Here is a 25345-nt window from a genome sequence, read left to right as displayed (position 1 = left end):
CAGGTGTGCATAGGGAGCAGGTGTGTTCAATTTAGTAGTACAGCTCTCACACTCTCTCATACTGGTCACTGAAAGTTCCAACATGGCACCTCATGGCAAAGAACTCTCTGAGGATCTTAAAAGACGAATTGTTGCGCTACATGAAGATGGCCAAGGCTACAAGAAGATTGCCAACACCCTGAAACTGAGCTGCAGCACAGTGGCCAAGATCATCCAGCGTTTTAAAAGAGCAGGGTCCACTCAGAACAGACCTCGCGTTGGTCGTCCAAAGAAGCTGAGTGCACGTGCTCAGCGTCACATCCAACTGCTGTCTTTGAAAGATAGGCGCAGGAGTGCTGTCAGCATTGCTGCAGAGATTGAAAAGGTGGGGGGTCAGCCTGTCAGTGCTCAGACCATACGCCGCACACTACATCAAATTGGTCTGCATGGCTGTCACCCCAGAAGGAAGCCTCTTCTGAAGTCTCTACACAAGAAAGCCCGCAAACAGTTTGCTGAAGACATGTCAACAAAGGACATGGATTACTGGAACCATGTCCTATGGTCTGATGAGACCAAGATTAATTTGTTTGGTTCAGATGGTCTCAAGCATGTGTGGCGGCAATCAGGTGAGGAGTACAAAGATAAGTGTGTCATGCCTACAGTCAAGCATGGTGGTGGGAATGCCATGGTCTGGGGCTGCATGAGTGCAGCAGGTGTTGGGGAGTTACATTTCATTGAGGGACACATGAACTCCAATATGTACTGTGAAATACTGAAGCAGAGCATGATCCCCTCCCTCCGGAAACTGGGTCGCAGGGCAGTGTTCCAGCATGATAATGACCCCAAACACACCTCTAAGACGACCACTGCTTTATTGAAGAGGCTGAGGGTAAAGGTGATGGACTGGCCAAGCATGTCTCCAGACCTAAACCCAATAGAACATCTTTAAGGCATCCTCAAGCGGAAGATGGAGGAGCGCAAAGTCTCGAATATCCGCCAGCTCCGTGATGTCGTCATGGAGGAGTGGAAAAGCATTCCAGTGGCAACCTGTGAAGCTCTGGTAAACTCCATGCCCAGGAGAGTTAAGGCAGTTCTGGGAAATAATGGTGGCCACACAAAATATTGACACTTCAGGAACTTTCACCAAGGGGTGTACTCACTTTTGTTGCCGGTGGTTTAGACATTAATGGCTGTATATTGAGTTATTTTGAGGAAAGAATAAATTTACACTGTTATATAAGCTGCACACAGACTACTTTTCATTGTGTCAAAGTGTCATTTTGTCAGTGTTGTCCCATGAAAAGATATACTTAAATATCTGCAGAAATGTGAGGGGTGTACTCACTTTTGTGATACACTGTATATGTGTACTAGCAATGTTAATGATTCCTTTTTATTTCTTTGTTTATCAATCGCTTTATCGCGGTGGATCTGTTCCAATCTGAGTCACTGGGCACAAAGGATAAACAAACCCTAGACAGGGTGCCAATCAACCCCCCTTCTACTGTCAGAAAGAGCTTTAATATACCAGCTGCATCTCTATTATTTGATTAGCAAGTGTAGTTAGTGCTTATAATGTATTGTTTGCTACTGACTATGTACAATCTAAATTCTGATAAATGTTCACATTGTTTTACATTACAGCCACTTTCACTACATTACACTGTTTTTCATTAGATGAAGTATTAAGGCTTGTTGAGGTCAAATCATGTGGCCCAATGGTAAGAGCCATGATGCTGTTCTGGGGGTTCAAATTCCTGACTGGGCTCACAAATACAAAGGACGCATGGCATTTCATGAACCCCTTAGTGCTGGTCCCAAGTCCGGATACATAGGAGGGTTTTGTCAGGAAGGGCATCCAGCGTAAAAACTGTGCCCAAGCAAATATGCAGACAAATGATCCGCTGTGGCGACACCTTAATACAGGAGCAGCTCAAAGGAATCGAATTAGGGTTTGTTGATATGATACATTACCACAACATTTCTGTGGATTTTAGACCCTTTTCATCACTATATGTGTGTATATATATACACATACTGCAATAACTGTTACTACTCTGTACATATGTCTCTTTAATTTTACTTAACTGGTCACGGCTGCACTTTAATTATAATATAATAGATGTAAATAACCTGTATCTTGCATTTCTGGTAAGATGCTACTGCATTTCATGGGCTCTGTACTTGTACTCTGCACAATGACAATGAAGTTAAATCTAATCTAATCTTCAATAATGTGTGTTATATTTTGACAGGATGCTAAAAGCCTGAACCATAGTCTAATGACAGGACAGCTGGTTATTGGCTAAATTAACATCCCTTATTTGTATGTTTTTATTGTTGTCTACATATAACGTCTTGCTGTTATCTGATCATTTGCATATAAATGCACCAATTGTGGGGGCACAGGGTTAAGCATTCTCAATTCATATTGTACAATTCTTGGGTATGTGGAAAACAAATAACAACCCCTTAACAAGGCTTTCTTAATTGTGTGTGTTTAGGTTTTTGCTCTATCAAAGGGAGTGTAATTGCCTCCTGTGAAGTAAGATTTACTGCAGACATGTAAACGATGTGCCTGTACTTGACTACTAGACTCATTAGTGCTAGGCAGGTATAAATAAAAAGAAATAGGTAGGACACAGTGTAGCAATAGAGAGAGCAGGGGAGGAACAAAAAGAAAGACAGGAGACAGATGGAGACACGGAAAGACCTTTGAGCGGCTATTAAACGATATAACTGCTTTACTGAGGCCATCCTGTCAAAGACCTGCCCTTTCCAGCCTCGTAAAACAAACATATAGCCATACACAAACAGTGCCAGGTCTCCCTCCTGAACAACCCCACTAGCCTGATAGAGGGAGAGAGGAAGGCCTGGAGGGTGGTGCAAAGGTCAAACACACCCACATGTGAATTGCTGGAAGCTGAGCCTGACATAAGAAGTGGCATTTTATTGTATACTGCCCTTTAATCACCCACTCCCTCACCTCAGTGTCAGTGTACGTTAGCATGTTTCTCTAAGTGGTGAGACATCCATTGACACACAGGCAAGAATCAATGCCAGCCAGAAATCTGTTTCAGAGTTTGTTCTGGACAAACAGCACATAAATGAGTCCATATAACATAGCCACGTAATATTACCTACACATTAGTCACTAATAATGTTATAATTGTGTTAAATAATAGGCAGGATAGGCAGCATAAAAGAATCCACAAACAATTTAATTAGCAGGACTTTATCAACAAAGAACCAACGTTTTTAAACCAACCTTTGTTCCTGTCACACCGACTTTACGTCCATCACATCGTCTTTATAATGTTCAATTACCAAACGAAATACGTAATCCAACACCAACTGGCCCTGTGTTGAAAAAGTTATTGCCCACTTAGTAAATAATTGAGCACAATTACCAGGTACAATTACTGCCAGCCTGTTTTAATCTGAAACATCACTTAAATACTCCTGTACTTTTGAGTGTCACCGCAGTGGAACATTCTGGTCTGCACACCTGATTTAGCTCAGTTTTAACGCCGGATGCTTTTTCTGACGCAACTCTGACCAGCACTGAGAGCGCACTGACGCCCAACAGCTAGGCTGTTCGAGATATAAGTAGTGGTGGGTTGTGAAATAAAACTAAAGGTCTTAACAAGCAAGTCAAGCCACCGTTATATCTATAGTCAAGTCATGTGAAATTCATTGGTATAGCGCTTTTTACAGTGGACGTTTTCTCCATGCAACTTCCATCCAGGACCGCCAAACCAAAAAGCCCTGCTAATGCCAAGTTCACACTGCACGACTTTCTGATTTGTCGGGTCGCTGTACAGTTCACACTGAATCTTTTGCACTCGGGAGTCTTTCAGTCGGTGTATATTTCACACTACACGACTGATCGGCGATAGGGGGTTTCACACTACACGACCTATCACCAACTGGGATCGCAGACGAGCTTCTCTGGTCTCCCAAACTACGTTTTGTCACGAAAACAAACGCGAGAAGTGACGAGGGGTTTAATGATACCACGTCCAAAAATGCACGTCAACAAGTAGCGAGTGATCAAAGTGTTTGTGCGCTGATGTGCAGCGTAAAATCAAGGAGGAAAAATAAATGAATCTGAGTGGATTTGGCAACACGAACAGTATGGATTGTTCTATAGTAAGTTGGGTGTTAATAAATATTTTTGCAATGCAACGTTGGTGTTTTGTAGAAATACTGTAAAACGTGTGTGTGCCGGTGTATTCTGATATAAACTATATTATCCCCCTCTCCCACCTGTTTACACTCCTCTCTTGCGTTTCCCCTCACACCGTATCTTGTGTTCTCATTGGCTGTTCGACACAGCACTCATTGCCAGACGTGCAACTGAGATCAGATATCTGACATGCTAGAAATCTCAATCCGGTCGCCGAGCGCTCGGCGAGCCGGTCGGATGGAGTTGTTGAGTAGTTCACACATGGCGACTGAGTGCCGAGTTTTGATCGCCAAGCAAACGCCGAGTTGCTCCCGAGCCGGCAAATCTAGCGCCGACCAGTCGCCGAGCGAAATCTGGCCAAGAATCGTGTAGTGTGAACTTGACATAAGCAAGCCGAGGCCGACAGTGGCGAAGAAAAAACCCCTCTAAAATTACAGGAAGAAACAGAGAGGAACCAGACAATATAGCAACAAGTGTCTTTTAAATGTGCTATAGAAAATATATAATAAATAGGGCTGTCGTTAATTGTGCTAATTAACGCGTTAAAATTTTTATCACGATTAAAAAAATTAACCGCGATTAAAAATTTTAATCAAACTATTTTTATTGGGCTATGTTTGTGCCACGTAAATATGTGTCTCTGTGGTAATCTGCGCTGCTTTAACATAGCAATATTGTGTTTATACTGTATAGAGATAACACGGGCACGACAGGTGTCGTGAGTTACAAATTACTCAAGATGCTGCTGCATATTGTGAAATATCGGGTATTTTAAATAATCATTTTTAAAAAGCATGAGAAATCATCACTAGACAAAATTACCGTTATTAATTGACGCTTTAATATCATCTTTGGTCAGAGCACGCATGTGTCTCGTCGGGCGTCTGAGCGCACGGATAAGCGTTACTGGCTAAATGAGCTGAGACTCAGCCTGACGGTATTTCAGATGAATTTGGATGGAAAGCGCATGAACTGTACATGTCGTGGGAACATTACAAACACTGGTGTTAAATGGATCACAATCGACTGTGTAAACGCTTTAACATGAGTGTGGGCCCATGGCAGGAAGGGGGTCCTCCACGACATGAACTCAACCACTCACCTCACTGCCCCCCCATTGGCTGCACTCGCCAGGTCGTTATTATTATATCACAATATTTACAATATTAAAAATACCAGAGGCAGGAATTTGAACCTGTAGTGTAACTTCTGAGCGAGTACTTTTAATTCATTCTGATCAGCTATCAGCATATGCAATTTGTTGAGGTCCAAAATTTTTTTTTGCACTGGGGTCCATGAGCTCCTTGTTACACCACTGGTGTTGCATCTAGAAATGGTTCATTTTATGAGCACCTGTTTTCAGTGGCAGGGTTATGAACAGGAAAAGATCCTCACTTTTGCCAGATATTGTGAACAGACTTGAACATTTTGAATAACTGGATGAAAGATGGGTAGCTGTTAACAACTCTATATTTGGTTCTTTAATTGTGATTAATATTGATTAAAAATTTTAATCGCCTGACAGCCCTAATAATAAATAAATAAAACACAATGAAAGAGCTACTAAGAGCAAGACAGAACAAGCCAACACATAGTAGGTAATTGAAAACAGTATTTAAGCAGCGCACAGACGTTTCCCAGAAGTGGTTTGGCAACCAAAAGTTCTATATAATGGACTTTTATATGCTAGGGCTAAATTGTTAAGCTATGTTTGACAGTCCTCCCTTAATTAAAGCAATTCTCCAAATGAGTGTGAGCCAAAATTCCTCCACAACAAAATAAAAGACTGATTTTCAGTTATTATAATTGCTTGTTTGTGATTGCTCAGACAGTTTTTATTTTCAGCTTATTAAATAATTAAGAATTATGCTAATTAGCCGCTCAGGTGGCGCAGCGGTAAAAGACACGCGCTGCAACCAGAGCTGGATTTCGAAGGAGCGTCGTTTCGAATCCAGCTCTGCCTTCACGGTCGAGGCTGGGCGGCTATGGACAACGATTGGCCTGTTGTCCGGGTGGGGGGCGGGACTTGAGACTTGTTTTATCCAAAGTGACTTATAACTGGGACTGAACACCAAATACAATTCAAGCAATTGAGGGTTAAGAGTTTTGCTCAGGGGCCCAACAGTGGACACCTGTGGTGGGAGTTAAACCAGCAACCTTAACCACTGAGCTACCACTGTCTTTATTAATCTATAATCTACACTTCATGGACATCCCCCCTAATTGTGGAGTTTATGTGTTTTAGCCAGACCAGTACTAAAGATGTAGAAAATAACATAGTAAACTTCAATGCCTCCAATTGTGTGGCAACAGTTTGAGGAAGACCCTTTTCCTGTTCGAGCATGATGTGGTTTGAGGGGTATGGTGTAAAGAAACTGAAGTGGCCTGCACAGACCCATGACTTGCACCCAACTGAACACATTTCGGATTAATTAAAACTGTGAGCCAGAGCATCAGTGCCTGACCTCCCAAATGCTATTGACTGAATGGGAACAGACACAATCCAAAATTTAGTGAAAAGCCTGCCCAGAATAGTTGGGTCTATCATAACTGCAGGGATATTCCCATGGTTTTGGAATAGGGTGTCTAACAAGCTCATGGTGAAGTGTCTGCATACTTTTGGCCACGGTGTAGCTTCTCATAGAGCAGCCGAACAGGAGAAACCACAAGTTAGTCAACAACACTTCAACGTTTTAGCAGGCCTAACTGATGACCTGCACCAGAGTGCCCACAATTGTGTCATTACCCATAGCCCTATTTCTTACTGCCTCATAGATGACTAAAGCCCTACCTAATTCAAAGCCGTGAAGATCAAGTCACGGACCGTGAAATAAGCCATTTCCTGTGTAATTTAAAATTTAAGGTTTGTGTTTAGCAATTTAAGGATTTGTATTTGCGTAGCATTCAAGTGACTCACGTTTACTGTTTAATTTACACTATGAGGCGGTCCTAGTGTTACCGAGCGTCTTTAGAGTTTGCTGAGTTTATAAAGTAAGAAATAAACTGTACATAGACAAACTATCAGGAGCATAAAACTTTACTGGCTTGTTCTTTTGAGGTGCAGCACAGACTACACAGAGATGATCACGTGTGTACAGAAGCACACTTTTCCTTTGATTATGGAATCCTCAAAGTGACAAAAATGCACTCAATACCTAAACACATACATCAAAAGGTGCTGTGTGTTGTAGCTTCCATTTATTCAATCATTTAATCTGACCCTAGAAATGTGGCACTTTTCTTTTAAAATCTGTATAATCTGTGATTTTTGAAAATTAAGCACATTTTCCCAGAAATTTAATAGGGTCCTATACATGACATACCAAACCAGTTAGGACAGACTATATAGTACCGCTCTAGAGGTCCTCACAGACACAATGTTGTACAAAACACTACTTGGAAGGGCCCACAAAGAAGTCATTTAGCTGTGGAATTGCTGAAGAGAGCCTTGTGGATGGGCTGCAATAGATCACTCTCTAACAAGAAACCAGAAGCAAACCTTAAATAAACTTAATAAACACTAAGTGCATATTAGTCATGTGGTCATTTTCACTTTTACATAGCACAATTGAATAGACTTATCAGTGTTTTCGTTATCATAATACCATTATAAAATAAAACCATGTTTACACTGTATTTGGACAGCAAATAAACAATAAGCGGAATCTCGGCAGGCTTTTGATTTGACCACCCTTAGGCGTAGTCATTTACCATGTCTTTAAGCATGCCAGGCATGTGATTTTTTGTTGACTCACTCAGATGAAAATGCTTGAGTTGGTGCTTGTGAACGCTGCCTTTATCTGGGGTTTCATTACAAGACTCACAGTGGTAGCTCAGAGGTTTAAGGTACTGGCCAGGTTGCCATTATTGGGTCTCGATTGCTTAAAATTAGGGCTGAAACTATTCCTCGAGAAACTCGAGTAATTCGATTACTAAAAATCATCGATTCAAATTTTTCGCATCGAGGCATCGTTTAATCCATGCAACTATATACAGCTCACAGTGTTTCACATGGACGACTTTCATTTTTGCACAACGTGTTTACGATGTGCAGGTGACGTGAAGAAGCCGAGGGATGCGTCCGAAATCTCATACTTAAACAGAACTTAACAGGACTTAAACCGGGTACTTTTCGTGTACAGTTCAATGAATACTACGTATTTGTACACGCTCCTGCATGCTGTTCATTATTAAAGTGTGCGATTTGAAACACAGCCGAGATTTGACAATGTGGACAGCTGAATGGTGAGAGAGAGAAAATAACGAGGGGCGAACAGAGAACCGGACAGAGAAAACGACAAAGTTTTAGATCATTTTAAGCTGGAAAAAACGAAAACTCAGAACAACATCCACACCATCAGAGCGTTTTGTTGACATGCTGACTTTTCTTCATTGCAACCACCACAGGCTTTTTTGAAGGCTTAGGCAAACACACACGTACACGCACACAAACGCCAAATCTACCTCATCTAGGAGATACAATCCTGACAGAATTTTTTTTTGCCTCCTACAAATGCCACAAAGCCTCCCAACAAAATATTAAAGCTTTATGTTCTGTGTGAGCTGTAGCTGAAACTTTTAGTTCTGAAATTTGCACAAATTACAGGCGATGTTTATGTATTATTGTTTATTATTATTTATGCCTTAGTTTTAGGTTGCCTGTATACATTTTAAAAGTAATTAGATTTATTTTTGATGTATGTTTTTGCATTTGAAAATGTTTTTCTTTAAACTGTCCTGTATGCAAGGAATAAAAATGTGCAGTTTGTTTTAAGAGACACGTCTTATTTAATCTTATACGTATTTATTTTGCTCTTTATTAAAGCAAAAGTATTTCTTATCCGATTACTCGATTAATCGCTGGAATAATCGATACAATACTCGATTACAAAATTAATCGATAGTTGCAGCCCTACTTAAAATGTATAATATTACAGTTGTAGGTTGCTTTGGATAAAAGTGTCTGCTAAGTGCCGTAAACATAACTTTTCTTGTGTGCTAGTGAGTCTCTGTATAGATTTTTGGAGCAGTCAAAGTTGATATGTATTTATTTTTTTGGGTTTTAACACCATATTTAACACTTATGTGCCATTTAATGGCGAAATAGGTATTATGTCTGTTTATTTTATCTTGTCTTTATATTTTGGTCCCTTTTATATTTTGATTTTAATAGCTGTGAGGTAGATTAAAACTGTTCTTGTGTTGTCTTGAGTAAGAATTTATATTATGGTTTCAGGCTCATAGTTAATAACTGGCATAAACTCTACAAATCTGCTTAACTAACAGTGTTCTATTTGATGCCAGTTAAGATGCACTTAATGAAAACCTTAATGAAGTCTAGTAGTTCATGCTGGGAAATGTGTTTCTTTAAAAATGATTAAAAATCTGACTAAATATCTAACTGTGACCACTGCCTTTTCTGAATACTTCATCTAAGTGTGCATGTTTTCTTCTGTAGTCATGACTGCACTGCATTCATGTGACTAACTCCCGGCAGAGGAAAGAGACCTATTTCTTCCATGTTTATTATATTAGCATTAACTTAGAGGGTTGTGTTGTTAACAGAGTTAATCCATGTATTCAGTCACGCTCCTCCAATACTTTACAACTACATAAGAGAGGCGAATATGCAAAATAGTTTTCTTTATGGTAATCACAGAGATTGTACCCCATCTTTTTTTAAATGTAAAGGTAAATTCTTTAACACATTTGTGTCATTATATAGCATGATCTGTACTATAAACAAAGGCGCAGAGTTTGGGGGTTTTTGGTCATAGAAACTTGTGAGATCAGGGATGTCTGGTTGCTGTCGGTCTGCCTCTCTTGTCCGATCACTCAGGTTTGATGACATGGGGAAGGTGGGCGCTGATGTCCTGTAAAAACTTCATGACTTTGTTACCTGCTCGTCTCCCTTTTAGTTATGCTGTAATAATTAGGGGTGCTGGAGTCTCATGCTACGCTCTGCAAAACTGACATTTTACTCTTAATGATTTCACATTTTAACTACATCTTCTGAAGCCTGCAAGTCAAGACTGCTGTGCCAACAATGCTGCTCCTGCTAGATGTGACGGACACCTGACTTGTTTGCACCAAAAATGTCAAGAACTCACTATGGACTTTATCACAGACAAATATTAAATAACTCCAATTATTTCTGCTAGTTAAAACTTTTAGTGTAATTTAATTATGAGTATGTATGATTTGTGTAAATCCTATTTATTCAAATTATCCTCCAGGCCACCCAAGAGGGATGGGTCCCTGCTGAGTCTGGTTCCTCTCAAGGTTTCCTCCTGTAATTTTAAGGGAGTTTTTCTTTGCCACTGTCGCCCTCGGCTTGCTCAACAGGGGTTTTTGGTCTGTTGGTCCTGGATTCTGTAAAGTTGCTTTGAGACAATGTTCATTGTAAAAAGTGATATACAAATAAATGACTTGACTTGACTATTATGTTTGAGTCTGCCTTTTGTATATCATCTTTATATTGTGAGTCAATTTTATATTTTCATTTTTATTTTAATGGCTCCAAGGTAGGTTAAAACTGTTCTTGTGTTGTCTTGTGTAAGAATTTATTTTGTGATTTTAGGCATGTGTCATTACTTTGAGCTGTTGTAGGTGAAAAATTGGCTGAACAATGTACATCTTAAGAACCACAACTACCACAAAGATGTAGAAAAAAAAGCTTTTGGCTCATTTGTCTGTGTGTTTGTGGGCACTGACACAAACAACAAAGCTACATGGTACCTTCTAACTATCTTTAAAAAGTCACTTTGGTTTTTGTACTGAGGCTAATAGAAACTAGTTTAGCATCGAAAAAGCTCCAAGCCTCTGCCTAACATTTTCCCCATAGCTCCGGTACAAACTAACTGTGAAGCTAACTGTGCAACAAACACATCTTGACTGACAAACTACATTTGGGGACAAAAGAATGCTTGGCTAATTGCTTTTTTGCCAATTTATCTCTATAAGACTAAACAAAACAAGGCTATGTTTGTAATTACGTTAGCACAAGCCAGCAGTCCTAACTCTTTCACGCTTTATTCTTGGTACAGCCTAAGGCAGGTCAAGCCCCATACAATTCCACATCTTTGGGGCACATGTGCATGGTGTGTAATATGTCAGTGTGTTATGTAGTGCGTACGAGTGTTTTAACTGTAAACAGGATGTGTGTGAGGGTTTCGATGTGGGACGAGGTAAACACTTGAAGGCAGCAGGAAAAATGGGGACTGAGTGAGTGGGGAATTACCATAAAATGAGACACGAGGAAAGAAGAGTGAGGATGACTGACTCTATTACACGGGTCATTGTATTTTAGGATTTGTTCCTCTTATACTTCGCAGTGTATATACTTTATATTTGCTGTAAACATAGGCAATATAAGGTTCAATACTGACATCACTAAGCATTAAAACAATTGTTTCTTTTTCTATCTATTGTAAGAATGGTTAATGTTTTTTTTTTTTGTTTAGGTCTGTAACTTTTAAGGATATAAAGCCCTTGATTAAAAGCAACTTAAAGAAAAACTACCATCAATTACCACCACAATATTACATGTTGGTTCACAAGTTTTAATGTCAAACACAGTCATGGACAATTTTGTATCTCCAATTCACCTCATTTGCATGTCTTTGGACTGTGGGAGGAAACCGGAGCTCCCGGAGGAAACCCACGCAGACACGGGGAGAACATGCAAACTCAACACAGAAAGGACCCGGACTGCCCCACCTGGGGATCGAACCCAGGACCTTCTTTCTGTGAGGCGACAGTGCTAACCACAGAGCCACCGTGCCGCCCAAAAAACATTTTTTTCACTTCTGATTTTGAAGTTGACTTAAGTCAGCACATTTACATTTTTAGCATTTAGCAGACTCTTTTATCCAAAGCGACTTACAATTAATTATGACTGAACACGATTTTGAGCAATTGAGGGTTAAGGGCCTTGCTCAGAGACTCAACAGTGGCAACTTGGTGGTGGCGGGGCTTGAACCGGCAACCTTCTGATTACTAGTCCAGTACCTTAACCACTGAGCTACCACTGCCCACGACAACAACACCATGTTTTAAAATATGCATCTCTCACCTGACTTAAATGTCAAAAGTTACATTTTACATTGAATGCTTAATTGAGCTTTTCACAGTTGATCTTTAGTCCTGTTGGTAATTTGCTAGATTTAATGCTTTGTTTGGATTTAAGGAAACATTATTTCTTGTATAAATATAGGAACTAGGGATGCATCAATACCATTTTTTCCCAACCGAGTACGAGTACAAGTACATGTATTTTAGTACTCGCCGATACCGATACCTATTTAGAATGATGCAATCTGGAGAATTATGGAATAGTGTAGTTTTTAGTGTAAAATAGTGCAGTGGAACAGTTGCTTGGGTTGCCATCACTAATTGTAAAAAAAAAAAAAAAAAAAAAAAAAAAAAACACCGCACAGACATCATTGAGAAAGCTTCTGACAAGCTAACGTTAACGTTCATTAATAAACGCACGTAATTAACGTTGTGCACACCATACATGCGATGCGATTCTGCTGATTGAAATATTTACTTTAAAAGGATAATACAGTCCGATCCCATCTGAGCCGATTCTATCAGCACATACATTCGTGGTTCACCTCGGTAAATCGTAAACGACTCTGAGTCGGCTCCCGCTCTGTGGTAATAAGCAGTATAATTAAGCCTGAGCTTTATAATGTAAGCGAGTCACACAAAATGTTCTGTAGTAGTTGGTGTTTATTTACAACCGCATCATTCATTATAACAGTAAACACGGAGAGATGACTGAGAAAAGTGACTCCTGAATCAGACTCCTGAATCACTTGTATCGACACTGTGAACAGAGTATTGAACACAAACACGTCCTATAACAGCGGTCGCTGCTTTTGTAACCGGTTATCTTCACTGTGAGCTCTATTTTAAGGTTTTTTTTTTTCAAACGGAACTAAATAACATTAAACGTGCGTGTGAGCGTGGTCAGTGAGAATAATTCAATCTGTCTCCCGTGGGTGAAAAATGAATTGATTTAGTTTTAGAAGTAAAAAAATCTCGTAATGTCACGCCCCCCGGTCAGGCACTCGCGCCCCACAGGTTGAAAATCCCTGCGTTAACGCAGCAACGTGCACTAGGTACACGGTATCGGATGTTTAGTATCGGAGCCTCGTTTGCGAGTACGAGTACGAGTTAATGAGCGCGGTGTCGGGCTAATACCCGATACTAGTATCCGTACTCATGCATCTCTAATAGGAACTATTCTACTAAACCCTGTTAGAATTTAAAAGGTAAGGATAAAAATGCAGGTTAGCTTTAGATAAGTACTTAGCATAAAGACAGCAAGAATCTGGGTGCCAGTACAGATAAAAGCCTTGATGCTTATCTTCATCAAGTCCAAAGGTGGTCATTCCAGGTTAGTGAGTTAAACGTATTCAAAAAATGTCTTCAACTATAGCAACGAACTGTATGTTATGGTCAAAATAACCTACACCAATGTGTAATCATGAGATAATCTCAGACAGTACGCTTAATATAATCACTAGTGGAATCAGAACAAAAACATATTCTTCTACCACTGCTGGATCTGGTCCGCATACCAGACATGATACAGTTTTTACGCCGGACACCATTCCTGATGCAACCCCCTATCTTTATCTGGGCTTGGGACTGGCACTGAGATTCAAACTCCTGATTCTCAGATCTCAGTTGTTTGTTTGTTTACTAGAGGACAGGTAGCTAGGTTACACATGATACATCAGTTCAAGTTCAATGTCAAATGTCATCAGATCAGACTTCTTAATTCTTGTTGATTTGGTTTTGACTACAATGATGGTTCTAAATATGTACTATTAGTTTTGTGAGGGGTTTTCTTGTATTTCCCCCGTTTTTTTTTTTTTTGGCACATCCATTTTCTTTACCCAGTTGCGTTATGCTTCCTTTTTACTGGTGCTGACCCCCGTCCCTGATTGAGGAGAGCGAACTGACATGTCCCCTCCGACACGTGTGCAGTAGCCGACTGCATCTTTTCACCTGCACGAGGCGAGTTCATATGCGAATATGAATATATACGGAGAGAATATACGGAGAGCCACACCCTGATCAGCATTATTCCTCTACTCTGTGCAGACGCCATCAATCAGCCAGCGGAGGTCGTAATTGCATCGGTTATGAGGTCCCTATCCGGCTCCCTACCCTGTATGAACAACAGCCAAACATTGTTCATATAACCGCCCAGCCCAGCCGGATGGCAGAGCTGAGATTCGATATGATGTATTCAAAATCCCAGCTCTGGTGTGCTTGCGTATTTTACCGCTGCGCCACCTGAGCGGCAGTTTTGTGGGGGTTTTTTTAAAACTTAATAAGAGTATCATCACTCTCCCTTCACCGGATGTGCGTGTGTCAGACAAGAGTGATCTCAGTAGTAGTGGCAAGTGTACTTTACGGCGCCACCAAGGCGGCAGTATCAGAACAAACATGAGGGTGATTACACTAAGATCATTCAAACAGATACACAATATAGAACCAACCCAGAACCGACCACAAGCCACCTTCAAATACACAAAACCAAAAAGCAGCAATTCTAACTGAATTCAGCAGAGATTAATCTAATGCTAACCAAGCAAGCGAGCGAGTGAGAGTGAGAGAGGAACAGAGAAGGCGAAATAAATTTTGACTCGTAATCTAAATCAGGAAGTTATTTGGAAAAACATATACAAAGCCACATTGACATACAAAGCAAGCCGCAATCGTGCAAACAATGCAGAGCATTTCTCTTTTAGATCACAGAGACGTGTTAATTTTGTAACATGCTGAAGTTGAACTATAGTTTAAACTTTGTACTGCGGTATAAAACGGAGCATATTGACTCCAGATATGCGGAAAAATTCAATAACACAACATGACAGATGAGGGCAAATAAAGGTTTCTCAAACACACACACATATTTTCCATGGGTGTTTTACTTCATTGCGGTAACTTGCACACATAAACACAGACAAATGGTAAATAATGATGTAGCACTCGCACACCAAAATGATCCAAATCAGTTCCTCATTATTGTACACACATCTGCACACACCCACACATCAGTATTGCATTTTCCATTCACCAGCAAATAAAACGCAGGACCAAAAGACTTTTTTGTAGCATGTCAAGTGAGCAACAAAACATTAAAACCACCTCCTGGTTTCTACACTCACTGTCCATTTTATCAGCTCCACTTACCATACAGAAGCACTTTATAGTTCTACAATTATTGACTGAAGTCCAACTGTTTCTCTACATACTTTTTTAGCCTGCTTTCACCCTGTTCTTCAGTGGTCAGGACCCCCACAGGACCACCACAGAGCAGGTATTATTTAGGTGGTGGATCATTCTCAGCACTGCAGTGACAATGACATGGTGGTGGTGTGTTAGTGTGTGTTGTGCCGGTATGAGTGGATCAGACACAGCCGTGCTGCTGGAGTTTATAAATACTGTGTCCACTCACTGTCCACTCTATTAGACACTCCTACCTAGTTGGTCCACCTTGTAGATGTAAAGTCAGAGACTTGCTGCTGTTCGAGTTGATCATCTTCTAGACCTTCACTTCAGTGTCACTGGACGCTGCTCACGGTGCGCTGTTGGCTGGATAGTTTTGGTTGGTGGACTTTTCTCAGTCCAGCAGTGACAGTGAGGTGTTTAAAAACTTCATCGGCATTGCTGTGTCTTATCCACTCATACCAGCACAACACACACTAACACACCACCACCATGTCAGTGTCACTGCAGTGCTGAGTAGGGATGTCCCGATCAAGTTTTTTTGTTCCCGATCCCAATCCCGATCTTTAATTTTGATCCCGATCCGATACCGATTCTCAAACCGATACTTGTATTTTCTAGATATTGTCTAGATAAGAACTAGATAATACTGTTCACACAGTGCACACTTCAAGTACATTACAGTTATTTAAGGTAATCCAATGTACATGTTTAACAACTGAATAGCTCTGCAGTGCTGTAGGGAAAAAATTGCCTGCATCCAAGCTATTGCTTAATGTTCTTTTACAAAATCTAAGTAAACAAACCTAGTGCAGCATTGTAGTAAAAATGAAGTGAGATAATTACAGTTTCACTTTGAACTTTATATTCAAAGAACATAATTCTGTTTAATGCAGTGATACACTAAAAATGAACAAAAATCTCCACTCACAAGTGGTGTAGCAGCTTAACTTGAATATAAAAAAACAAATAAGTTACTTAACAGCATTACAGTAAAACCTGAATACCAAAATAAAATGGAAAGTCACTCTTTTGTTATGAAGGAAAGCCAGTTCTTAAAGTGCTTGTATTGTGACGATGGTTTGATGGACGGGTCTACGCAAAGTGAGTGTGTTTTGACCCTTTGGGGCTTCCATAGTGCATGGGATAGCGTGCTCGGCTCTAGCTGTCCGCTATTCGGAACAGAAGAAGTTAATAAAGTGTTATGCTCCCGACAATTTGTGAATATACCGTGTATTTATTTCTTTATTAAGCGAGTGCATCACTACGACGCTCGGTTACATAACTAAGCCAATCAGAGTGCTTGATACTGAGATGTCGTTCAGTCTTGTAACACGTAAACTCGTAAAAGCTGTATGTTATGGTCCTGAAGTTTTCATACTCGGATTAAAAGTTATTGTTTTGTAAACCGGAGTGATCCTCGACTCACACACCATATAAATAGTAAAATTCTACAGTAATGAACGCAGCTCTGCTCTTACTGCCTCGTGAAACGCTCGCAGTGCAGACATTACACCGCTGTTGGAATTGTTTCACTTTCCAGTTTAAAGTATTTCCACACAGCGGACATGCTGACGTAAAACAAAAGATCGGGTTATGATCGGCATTAGTAAAGCCGATTTCCGATCAGTTAAAAATGCCTTGATCGGCCCCGATCCCGATCTATGAGATCGGATCATCCCTAGTGCTGAGAATGACCCACCACCCAAATAATACCTGCTCTGTAGTGGTACTGGAAGAGTCCTGACCATTAAAGAACAGCATGAAAGGGGGATAACAAAGCATGCAGAGAAACAGATGGACTACAGTCAGTAATCTACAAAGTAACACACTAACACTCATTCACACAATCATACCTAAGGGCAATCAAAAGACAGGAAGAATCCAGAGTTACAAGAGGAAAATAATGTAGACCTAGAGGAAACATGCCAGACACAAGGTCAAAACCCAGGTCCCTGGGACCCTGGTGCTATGCAACACCTACACTATCACCTTTCTGCACCACTATGATCTAAAACAGAGTAAATTCACAATTAATGAAAGATAATAAGACTGTAGATATTTATCTGACACTTTCCACAATACACCAGTTTGATATAAAGTCCTCAGCTTTCTCTTTTACCCTCTTCAGATTTTCTCCTATTGTGTGAAAATTCCTGTTCTTTATGCACAACAGCTCTTCTTTTCCTGTCACATGCTACTCATTACAAATGCTATTACTATGTAAAGTAAATCACAACCGTGACTACTTCCTGGGAATTCCCTCTGCGAGTACGAGATTGATAAAGATTATGGAGTAGAGTCAAATATATTGTTCATGCCAGCTTCAACACATGTTTTGTTAGTAAAGCTAGAAAGCACGGATTTCTCTGCACACATGTTCTGGTGTATAGCATAAAAGCAAAAGCTTTTGTACGTTATACAGTCGACCCTTGAGTTACGAACGGTTTACCATACGAACATTTTGGGTTACGAACGATCTTTTTCAACTTAACGTACGAACACATTTCGGATTACAAACCGAAATTCGTGAAACACGTGACGTCACGAACAAGACTCCGACCGTCTCTCTCAATGCAATTCAATATTAAATATGTCCCCAAAGAAGCTGCAGAGAATGCCTAGTGTTGAAAAATTAAAAAATCTATTACATCTGTTGTGTTGTATAATTACTTCTGCCAGTAGCTGTCACTGTGCATCAGACAGCGGGGACAGTGAGTGAGAGAGAAGAAGGAAGTCGGCTGAGTAAAGTATTCTTTCTTTCATGCAATTACACCTACAAAATACAACACTATTGAAATAAAGAAGGAAATAATAGAGAAATATGAGAGATGTTGTTTCTGGTAGATACATTTTATAAAAAAAAGAAGGAAATTTATTATGGTGTATGGTACAGCACACGTACTGTACTGAAATGTGATGTGTGTGTTTTTATGTACAGTACTACTGTGTATTGTTGTTTATTATTGTTTATTACAGTAATGTCTATTCTATTTAAGATTTAAGATTGAATGGACAGTATACTTGTATTTATAATAAAAAAGACCTTTTAAGACATTAGAGAGGTTAGGTAAGGGGTGGTTTGGGAGGTCTGGCACGAATTAATTCTATTTACATTATTTCTTATGGGAAAAATAGGTTTAACTAACGAACATTTTGACTGAAGAACAGCCCTTCGGAACCAATTAAATTCGTAAGTCAAGGGTCCACTGTATCGTTAAATAATCATCAAATTATTTCCAAGGACAAATAAAAACAATATCAAGTCAATAACAGTGCATTTAGGTTGATCTTTTAAGGTGGTCAGCATTTAAAGGTAGTTTGTGCATTCTGAATGAAGGATGTTCAATTTGCAACATACCAAGGGGGGAAAAAATGGATACACAAGAGAAAAACCTGTATGAAAGTTTGTTGTAAAAATGTATAGACATCAAGGGATTGATATGTCACATTTGTGTTCCTTTTTAGTAATTCATTTATATTAAGCATTCTTCCTCTTTTTCCAACCAATCCAGCCTTGGCTAATTGGAGCTTATCTCTAACTTATCATCGCCTTCACCTCCACCCCTGATCGAGGAAGGTCAAGGTTGTCACTCGTCCCTTCCAGAGACAAGGACCCCTGTATCAGCCTCATCCCTCCCCCAATGGACACACTGCCAATCGTATGTCTGTGCAGACGCCCAATCAGCTGATAGCAGAACCACTGCGCCACCCAAACACTAAGAGTACTTTTTATGTTATTAAATGCCTGACAAAAAATTGTATGGTTAATTATTTTAGTCCTTGTTAGATGTAGAAACTTTACAGTTTGACAACTTCAATCTTACACAACTCTATCTACACATGGCCTTTCTTCATATTAACCGCACAGGGGCAGCAATTACAACATACAAAGCAGAAGGAACAAAATTTAAAAAGGCATTTCATCACCTGGAAACCTTCAGAACAATAAAACAAGCCTTTATCTCTATATCTCTCAACCTCATTAGAACATAATCAGTCCTGGATTACTGTCCTGAAATATTTCCATTGACTTCCATTCCTGGAATATTTCCATTTACTTATTTAATACAAAAGACAATTTATTATTAAACAAGTAACAGTTTTTCCACACCTTAGATTGGCTTCCTTTAGAGACTTTAGTTCACCGCCTTTATTGTAATGTTCTACTAACGATCCAGTCTGAAGCCAAATACAGTTAATAGGTGATAGCTCAGTGGTTAAGTTACTGGACTAGTAAACAAAAGGTTGCTGGTTCAAGCCCCGCCACCACCAAGTTGCCACTGTTGGGTCCCTGAGCCCTTAACCCTCAACTGCTCATCGTGTTCCACTCATTGTGTAAGTCGCTTTGGATAAAAGCGTCTGCTAAATGCTGAAAATGTAAATGTAAATGTAGGTGGCCCACATTACTAAACCTCCACAGTGCTACTGTAAACTAGCCTGTCAGGAGAACGCTCAGCTTATTTACAGCCATGTGTATTTGGAAACAGATGCATGTGGCTGTACTTTAAGTTCTGTTATGAACCTAAAGTACAGCTGTGGATCCAGAAAGACAGACCACCAACTATGTGACATCCCTGGAATTACATGTTATAAAACAGTTGAGGCAGAATGGTAATGCTATGCCAATATTTTAAAACGTTTAGCCCAGGGGTCTTAAACTCAATTTACCTGGGGGCCGCTGGAGGTAGAGTCTAGGAGCGGCTGGGCCGCATCAAGTATTCCACAAAAAAAGGGTTTCAGGTATTCCAAACAAAAGTACAACTGATCCAAACTTCTCAATCTTTATTAATAACAGTTCAGAACATGAACAATTCTTCAGAACATAGGCTTCTTTTACCTACTCTTTGCTGCCAGAAACCTAAAGATCCAGCTCCCTTCAAAGATCCATTACTCCCAGAATTGCCTTACATCTTGAAGGTTTTCTTTGGGTCATTTAGTGCAAGTCACAGCACCTGTAACCGTGACTTGTTTTGAGTTATGAGATCTGCAGTAGGATGTTGTTTGGTATTTGTTGGTGATGAAAAGAAGGCTGGTCTATAGAATCCACAATTAATGCCAACTTCAGTGGTTATACAGTTTGAAAATGTTTTATGGGATGGTCTGTACTAAAATAACACATTACATTCCTAAATGCTTTAAATGTTCTATCAACATGTTTTTTCTATTATATTTTAATTAAAAACAACTATTGTGAGATATATCCACTTGTCCTGTTTGCATTACACAGGAGAGAACCCCCCTGCTGTTAAGAATTTTTTTTTACTAACACAAGTAACGAAGTAACGTTTACTCTGAGTACGTTTTAAATTAGTTACTTTTTTACTTGAGTAGGTTTTTAGACTAGTAATTTTACTCGTATTTCAGTAAAAATTATTTAAAGTAGTAGTACTTTTACCTGAGTACAATATTTTAGTACTCTTTCCACCTCTGCCCAATACCTGAGTGTTTGGGATATTATTCAGAAAGCCCTTTCTATATATTCTCAGAGGAATTTGAAAATGTTATCATTGTTCATAGCTTTTTTGAGCACTTTTAGTTTTTTTTTTATCATTATTAAATTTATCTCGCAGGTGTTTATACATTTCACATTCATAAATAAAGTGATCTAGATTTTATTCTTTTTGTTTACATCCTACACATCTACCAAATTTCTCTGCCACTGAGCTAACTCTGGTGTCCATGTTACTTCACCTGTCTTAATTCTTAATATCAAGTGCATTGTCTGTTTTATATATTTTAAATTCTTGCTCTTTTTGATTAAATTGTTCTTGGTAAATTTGTTTTCTTTTGCGATCGCACCTTTCTGTCCTCTGTATCTTGCACTGGCTGACAGGATATATTTTCCTTCCACTTGGTGTCGCTCTGAATCACGTTTCAGCCAAGTGACGTTGCTAATACGTTGCTAAGTGAAAAAATAATGAGTTGCGCAACGACTCGGCAAAATAGGTGCATGTGAGAAAACCGCGCGGGCCGCACTAACAATGAACTTTGACGTTTAGTCGGGGGCCACAAAATACCGGCCTGCGGACCGCAATTGGCCCGCGGGCCGCGAGTTTGAGACCCCTGGTTTAGCCTAAAAGCTAAAACAAACCAGTTTTGCTGCTGTGTTTAATAGGAAATAAGATAATTTTTTTGTTTTTGTCTACAAACATTCTCTGATCACTTTACTAGGAGCACATGTACACCTGCTCATTCTCGTAATTGTCAAGAGCTTCAGTTAATGTTCAGCAGCAATCTAAGTGACATTCACACTGCCATGGTTTTATGGGCATAAACAGCTTGTTAAAAAGGTTAGAGGAAAATTGCTAGACTGGTTTAAACAGACAGGTAGTCAACACATATAACCACTCCCTAGAACCTGGTAAGCATCAAGCATCTCAAAATGGACAGCACATTGAACCGGAAGAGACCACACTTGGTTTTGCTCCAATAAGTCAAGAAAGAATCACCTTACTATACAGTTAAAGGCTAAAAGTGCCACCTGGTGTGATAAATCTCGATTTCTGCAGTGACATGCAGACGATACTGTCAGTGATTTGCGTGAACAACATGAATCCATCCATCCCAAGCTGCTTTGCATAAATAGTTTAGGTTGGAGGCGGTATAAGGGAATTGTTTTCTTGGCACCAGTCAAGCATGGTTCGAATGCCACAGCCTGTACATGTTGTTGCTGACCATTTGCATCCTTTAATAGCTGCAATTTATCTTCTTATTATAGCTACGTCCAGTATGATTCATTTGCCACGTAATTTCAACTTTGGGCTGTGAGAGATAACTTTAGGTGTCCAATATTTTAAAGAAAAAGACAAACCCTGTGGAATTCATGCCTTAAGTTGCTTCTGAATGGGTTCTATTTCAAAACTTTTTGTTGGAGGTCAACCATAACATTAAAACCACCTCCTTGTTTCTACACACACTGTCCATTTTATCAGCTCCACTTACCACATAGGAGCACTTTGTAGTTCTACAATTACTGACTGTAGTCCATCAGTTTCTCTGCATGCTTTGTTAGCCCCCTTTTCATGCTGTTCTTCAGTAGTCAGGAACACAGGACCTAAGTAACTAACGTTTATTTTGAGTACATTTTAAATAAGTTACTTTTTACTTGAGTAGATTTTTAGACTAGTCATTTAACTCGTACTTAAGTAAAAATTCATTAAAGTAATAGTACTTTTACTTGAGTACAATATTTTAGTACTCTTTCCACCTCTGCATATTAGTTCTACAATTACTGACTGTAGTCCATCTGTAGACGATCGCTCATCTATTGCTGCTGTTTGAGTTGGTCATCTTCTAGACCTTCATCAGTGGTCACAGGTGTTTAAAACCTCCAGCAGCACTGCTGTGTCTGATCCACTCATACCAGCACAACATCAGTTTCACTGCAGTGCTGAGAATGATCCACCACCCAAATAATACCTACTCTGTAGTGGTCCTGGGAGAGTCCTGACCATTAAAGAACAGGTTGAAAGCAGGCTAACAAACCATGTAGAGAAACACATTGACTACAGTTAGTAATTGTAGAACTACAAAGTGCTTCTATATGGTAAGTGGAGCTGATAAACTGAACAGTGAGTGTAGAAACAAGGAGGTGGGTTTTAATGTTATGGCTCCACAAAATGTAGGGTGTTTTTCAAGAATGTAGGACTGCTTACCATTACTTACATTAAATACCACTGTTTTGACCTCAGGGAAACATTAAGAAGCCATTGCTTCTGAGTTCAGAAAAGATTAATAAAGCTAAAAAGCTTTTAGGAGTGTATGTGGAAGAAACAGACTCGAGAAAACCTGTTGGACAAGAATGTGTGTATGTTTGTGTGTAGTGCAGAGTTCAGTGGGAACTGTCAGTCAGGCGCTCCCAATCACTGTCTGAATCACGCCAACACAGTAAAGTCCTGACAAGCCCTTAAATGTGAAGCAATATGGTGTCGTTTAAACTGTGAGAACTTTTGTGGTGCACTGCGGGTAAATAAATGATATAAAATATAGCATTAATGGTCGCTTACCTCGTCCCATTTGATAAACTTGCTCCCTCGTTTGAGGCTTTCGTGCACGGAGACCGGTTTAAGCTGGAGCGCGTGTACTCCCGGTTTGGCCCCGGCCATGGTTACAAGCACGGCTGAAACTACAGCCTGAACTCAGACCTCTCACAGATCCACTCAGGGTTTATTATCGTGTGTTGCAGTTCTCCAGAAGCGACCTGACCAGTTCTGCCCGGTGAGAGCTCAAATTCTAGCGAAAAGCACACAGTGACCTAGAGAGGTTCAGCCCCGAGTCACACATTAACAAGCGTGCGAGCTGGTTACAGTTTCCACTCCTCCGAATGTCCGTATATTCTCCTCTCTTATCGGAGCTCTATTGAGCTCTTCCTTCCCGTTCCACACTCCTCCAACTCCTTCCTCTCCCAGAAACTTTCACTCGACTCCGGCGCGCGCGGCCAACTGTCCTTCCTTCTCCTTCATGGTGCTAGTTCGGAATAAGCGGGTAGGAATGAGGGCAGGTTAGAGAAAGTCTGAGAGAGAAGAGAAATGGTGGTAATAGTGAGAAAGTAGAGCTAACAGACGGGGGAGTGCTCACTGCTTTTCTTTCTCTTCTCCCTCTGTCTTTTTGTATCGTGTAGCTCTTGTCTGTCACTACCTTTCTCTCTCTCTCTCTCTCTCTCTCTCTCTCTCAGTCTCAGAGGCGGGTTCTGTTTTCATGGCGGAGCATTAAAGGCTAAACAGTAAACTCAACACCTTACCTACTTCTGACGTGTAGAGTTCAGCTCTAAAGTTTACATGTACTTGTACACGACATTTTCAGTCTTTTTTGTGAATAAATGATAAGTTTAGTTCTTTTACCTTCTAAACATATGACCAAATCTGCTGTCAGTGCAGGATAAACCGTTGAGGGACATGTTTTCAGTACAATATCCACTTCAAATTTACACTCAATGTCAATTGTCTTCATACTTAGAAAAATGAACTAAGAATGTATTCAAAATTATAAACCAATACTTGTTAAATATACAATAAAAGAAAAGAAATCAAACATAAAAAATGAGTAACCTGGTTGCAAAGCACTTGTTGGCCGATACAGCATAATTTATTTATTTATTAGGATTTTTTAACATCATGTTTTACACACTTTGGTTACATTCATGACAGAAACAGTAGTGGACATTGACATTTTTGTATCTCCAATTTACCTCAATTGCATGTCTTTGGACTGTTGGAGGAAACCGGAGCTCCCAGAGGAAACCCACGCAGACACAAGGAGAACATGCAAACTCCACACAGAAAGGACCCAGACTGCTCTATTTGGGGGTTGAACCCAGGGCCTTCTTGCTGTGAAGCAATAGTGCTAAAGGATAAATCGTTGGGGGACATGTTTTCAGTACAATATCCACTTCATTACAATTTACACTCAGTGTCAGCTGACTTCATACTTAGAGAAACGAACTAAGAAAGTATTCATAATTATAAGCGAATACTTATTAAACATACAATAAAAGAAAATCAGACATAACAAATGAGCAAACTGGTTGCTAAGCGCTTGTTGGGGGGTGCTGGAGCCTATCCCAGCTTTACGATGGGCGCAAGGCACACAGTAACACCCTGGACGGGGCACCAGTTCATCACAGGGCACACACACACACACAAACACCCATTCACCTATGGGGCAATTCAGTGTCTCCAATTAACCTGGCTGCATGTTTTTGGACTGTGGGAGGAAGCTCCCAGATGAAACCCACACAGACGCGGGGAGAACATGCATACTCCGCACAGGGGATCGAACCCAGGACCTTCTTGCTGTGAGGCGACAGTGCTACCCACTAAGCCACCGTGCCGCCCTTGGCCAATACAGTGTAATTTACTTATTATTAGGATTTTAATGTCATGTTTTACACACTTTGGTTACATTCATGACAGAAACAGTAGT

The 25345-nt window shown here is 40.0% G+C and overlaps 1 protein-coding gene across 1 annotated transcript in view; it reads right to left on the bottom strand.

The window, feature by feature from the left end:
* plcb3 (phospholipase C, beta 3 (phosphatidylinositol-specific)) overlaps positions 1 to 24012 on the bottom strand; it is a 107294-nt gene extending 83282 nt beyond the window's left edge. The window contains exon 1 of the mRNA XM_062993283.1: positions 23431 to 24012. Within this exon, the coding sequence (XP_062849353.1) occupies positions 23431 to 23529 (99 nt within the window). The 5' untranslated portion in view covers positions 23530 to 24012. The remainder of the gene's footprint in view (positions 1 to 23430) is intronic.
* Positions 24013 to 25345: the final 1333 nt, after the last annotated feature.

The sequence above is a fragment of the Trichomycterus rosablanca genome, chromosome 4 (genome assembly GCF_030014385.1).
Source record: "Trichomycterus rosablanca isolate fTriRos1 chromosome 4, fTriRos1.hap1, whole genome shotgun sequence".
NCBI classification, from domain to species: domain Eukaryota; kingdom Metazoa; phylum Chordata; class Actinopteri; order Siluriformes; family Trichomycteridae; genus Trichomycterus; species Trichomycterus rosablanca.
The sequence above is the reverse complement of the archived record's forward strand: the minus strand, read 5'-3'. Positions and strand labels throughout refer to the sequence as shown.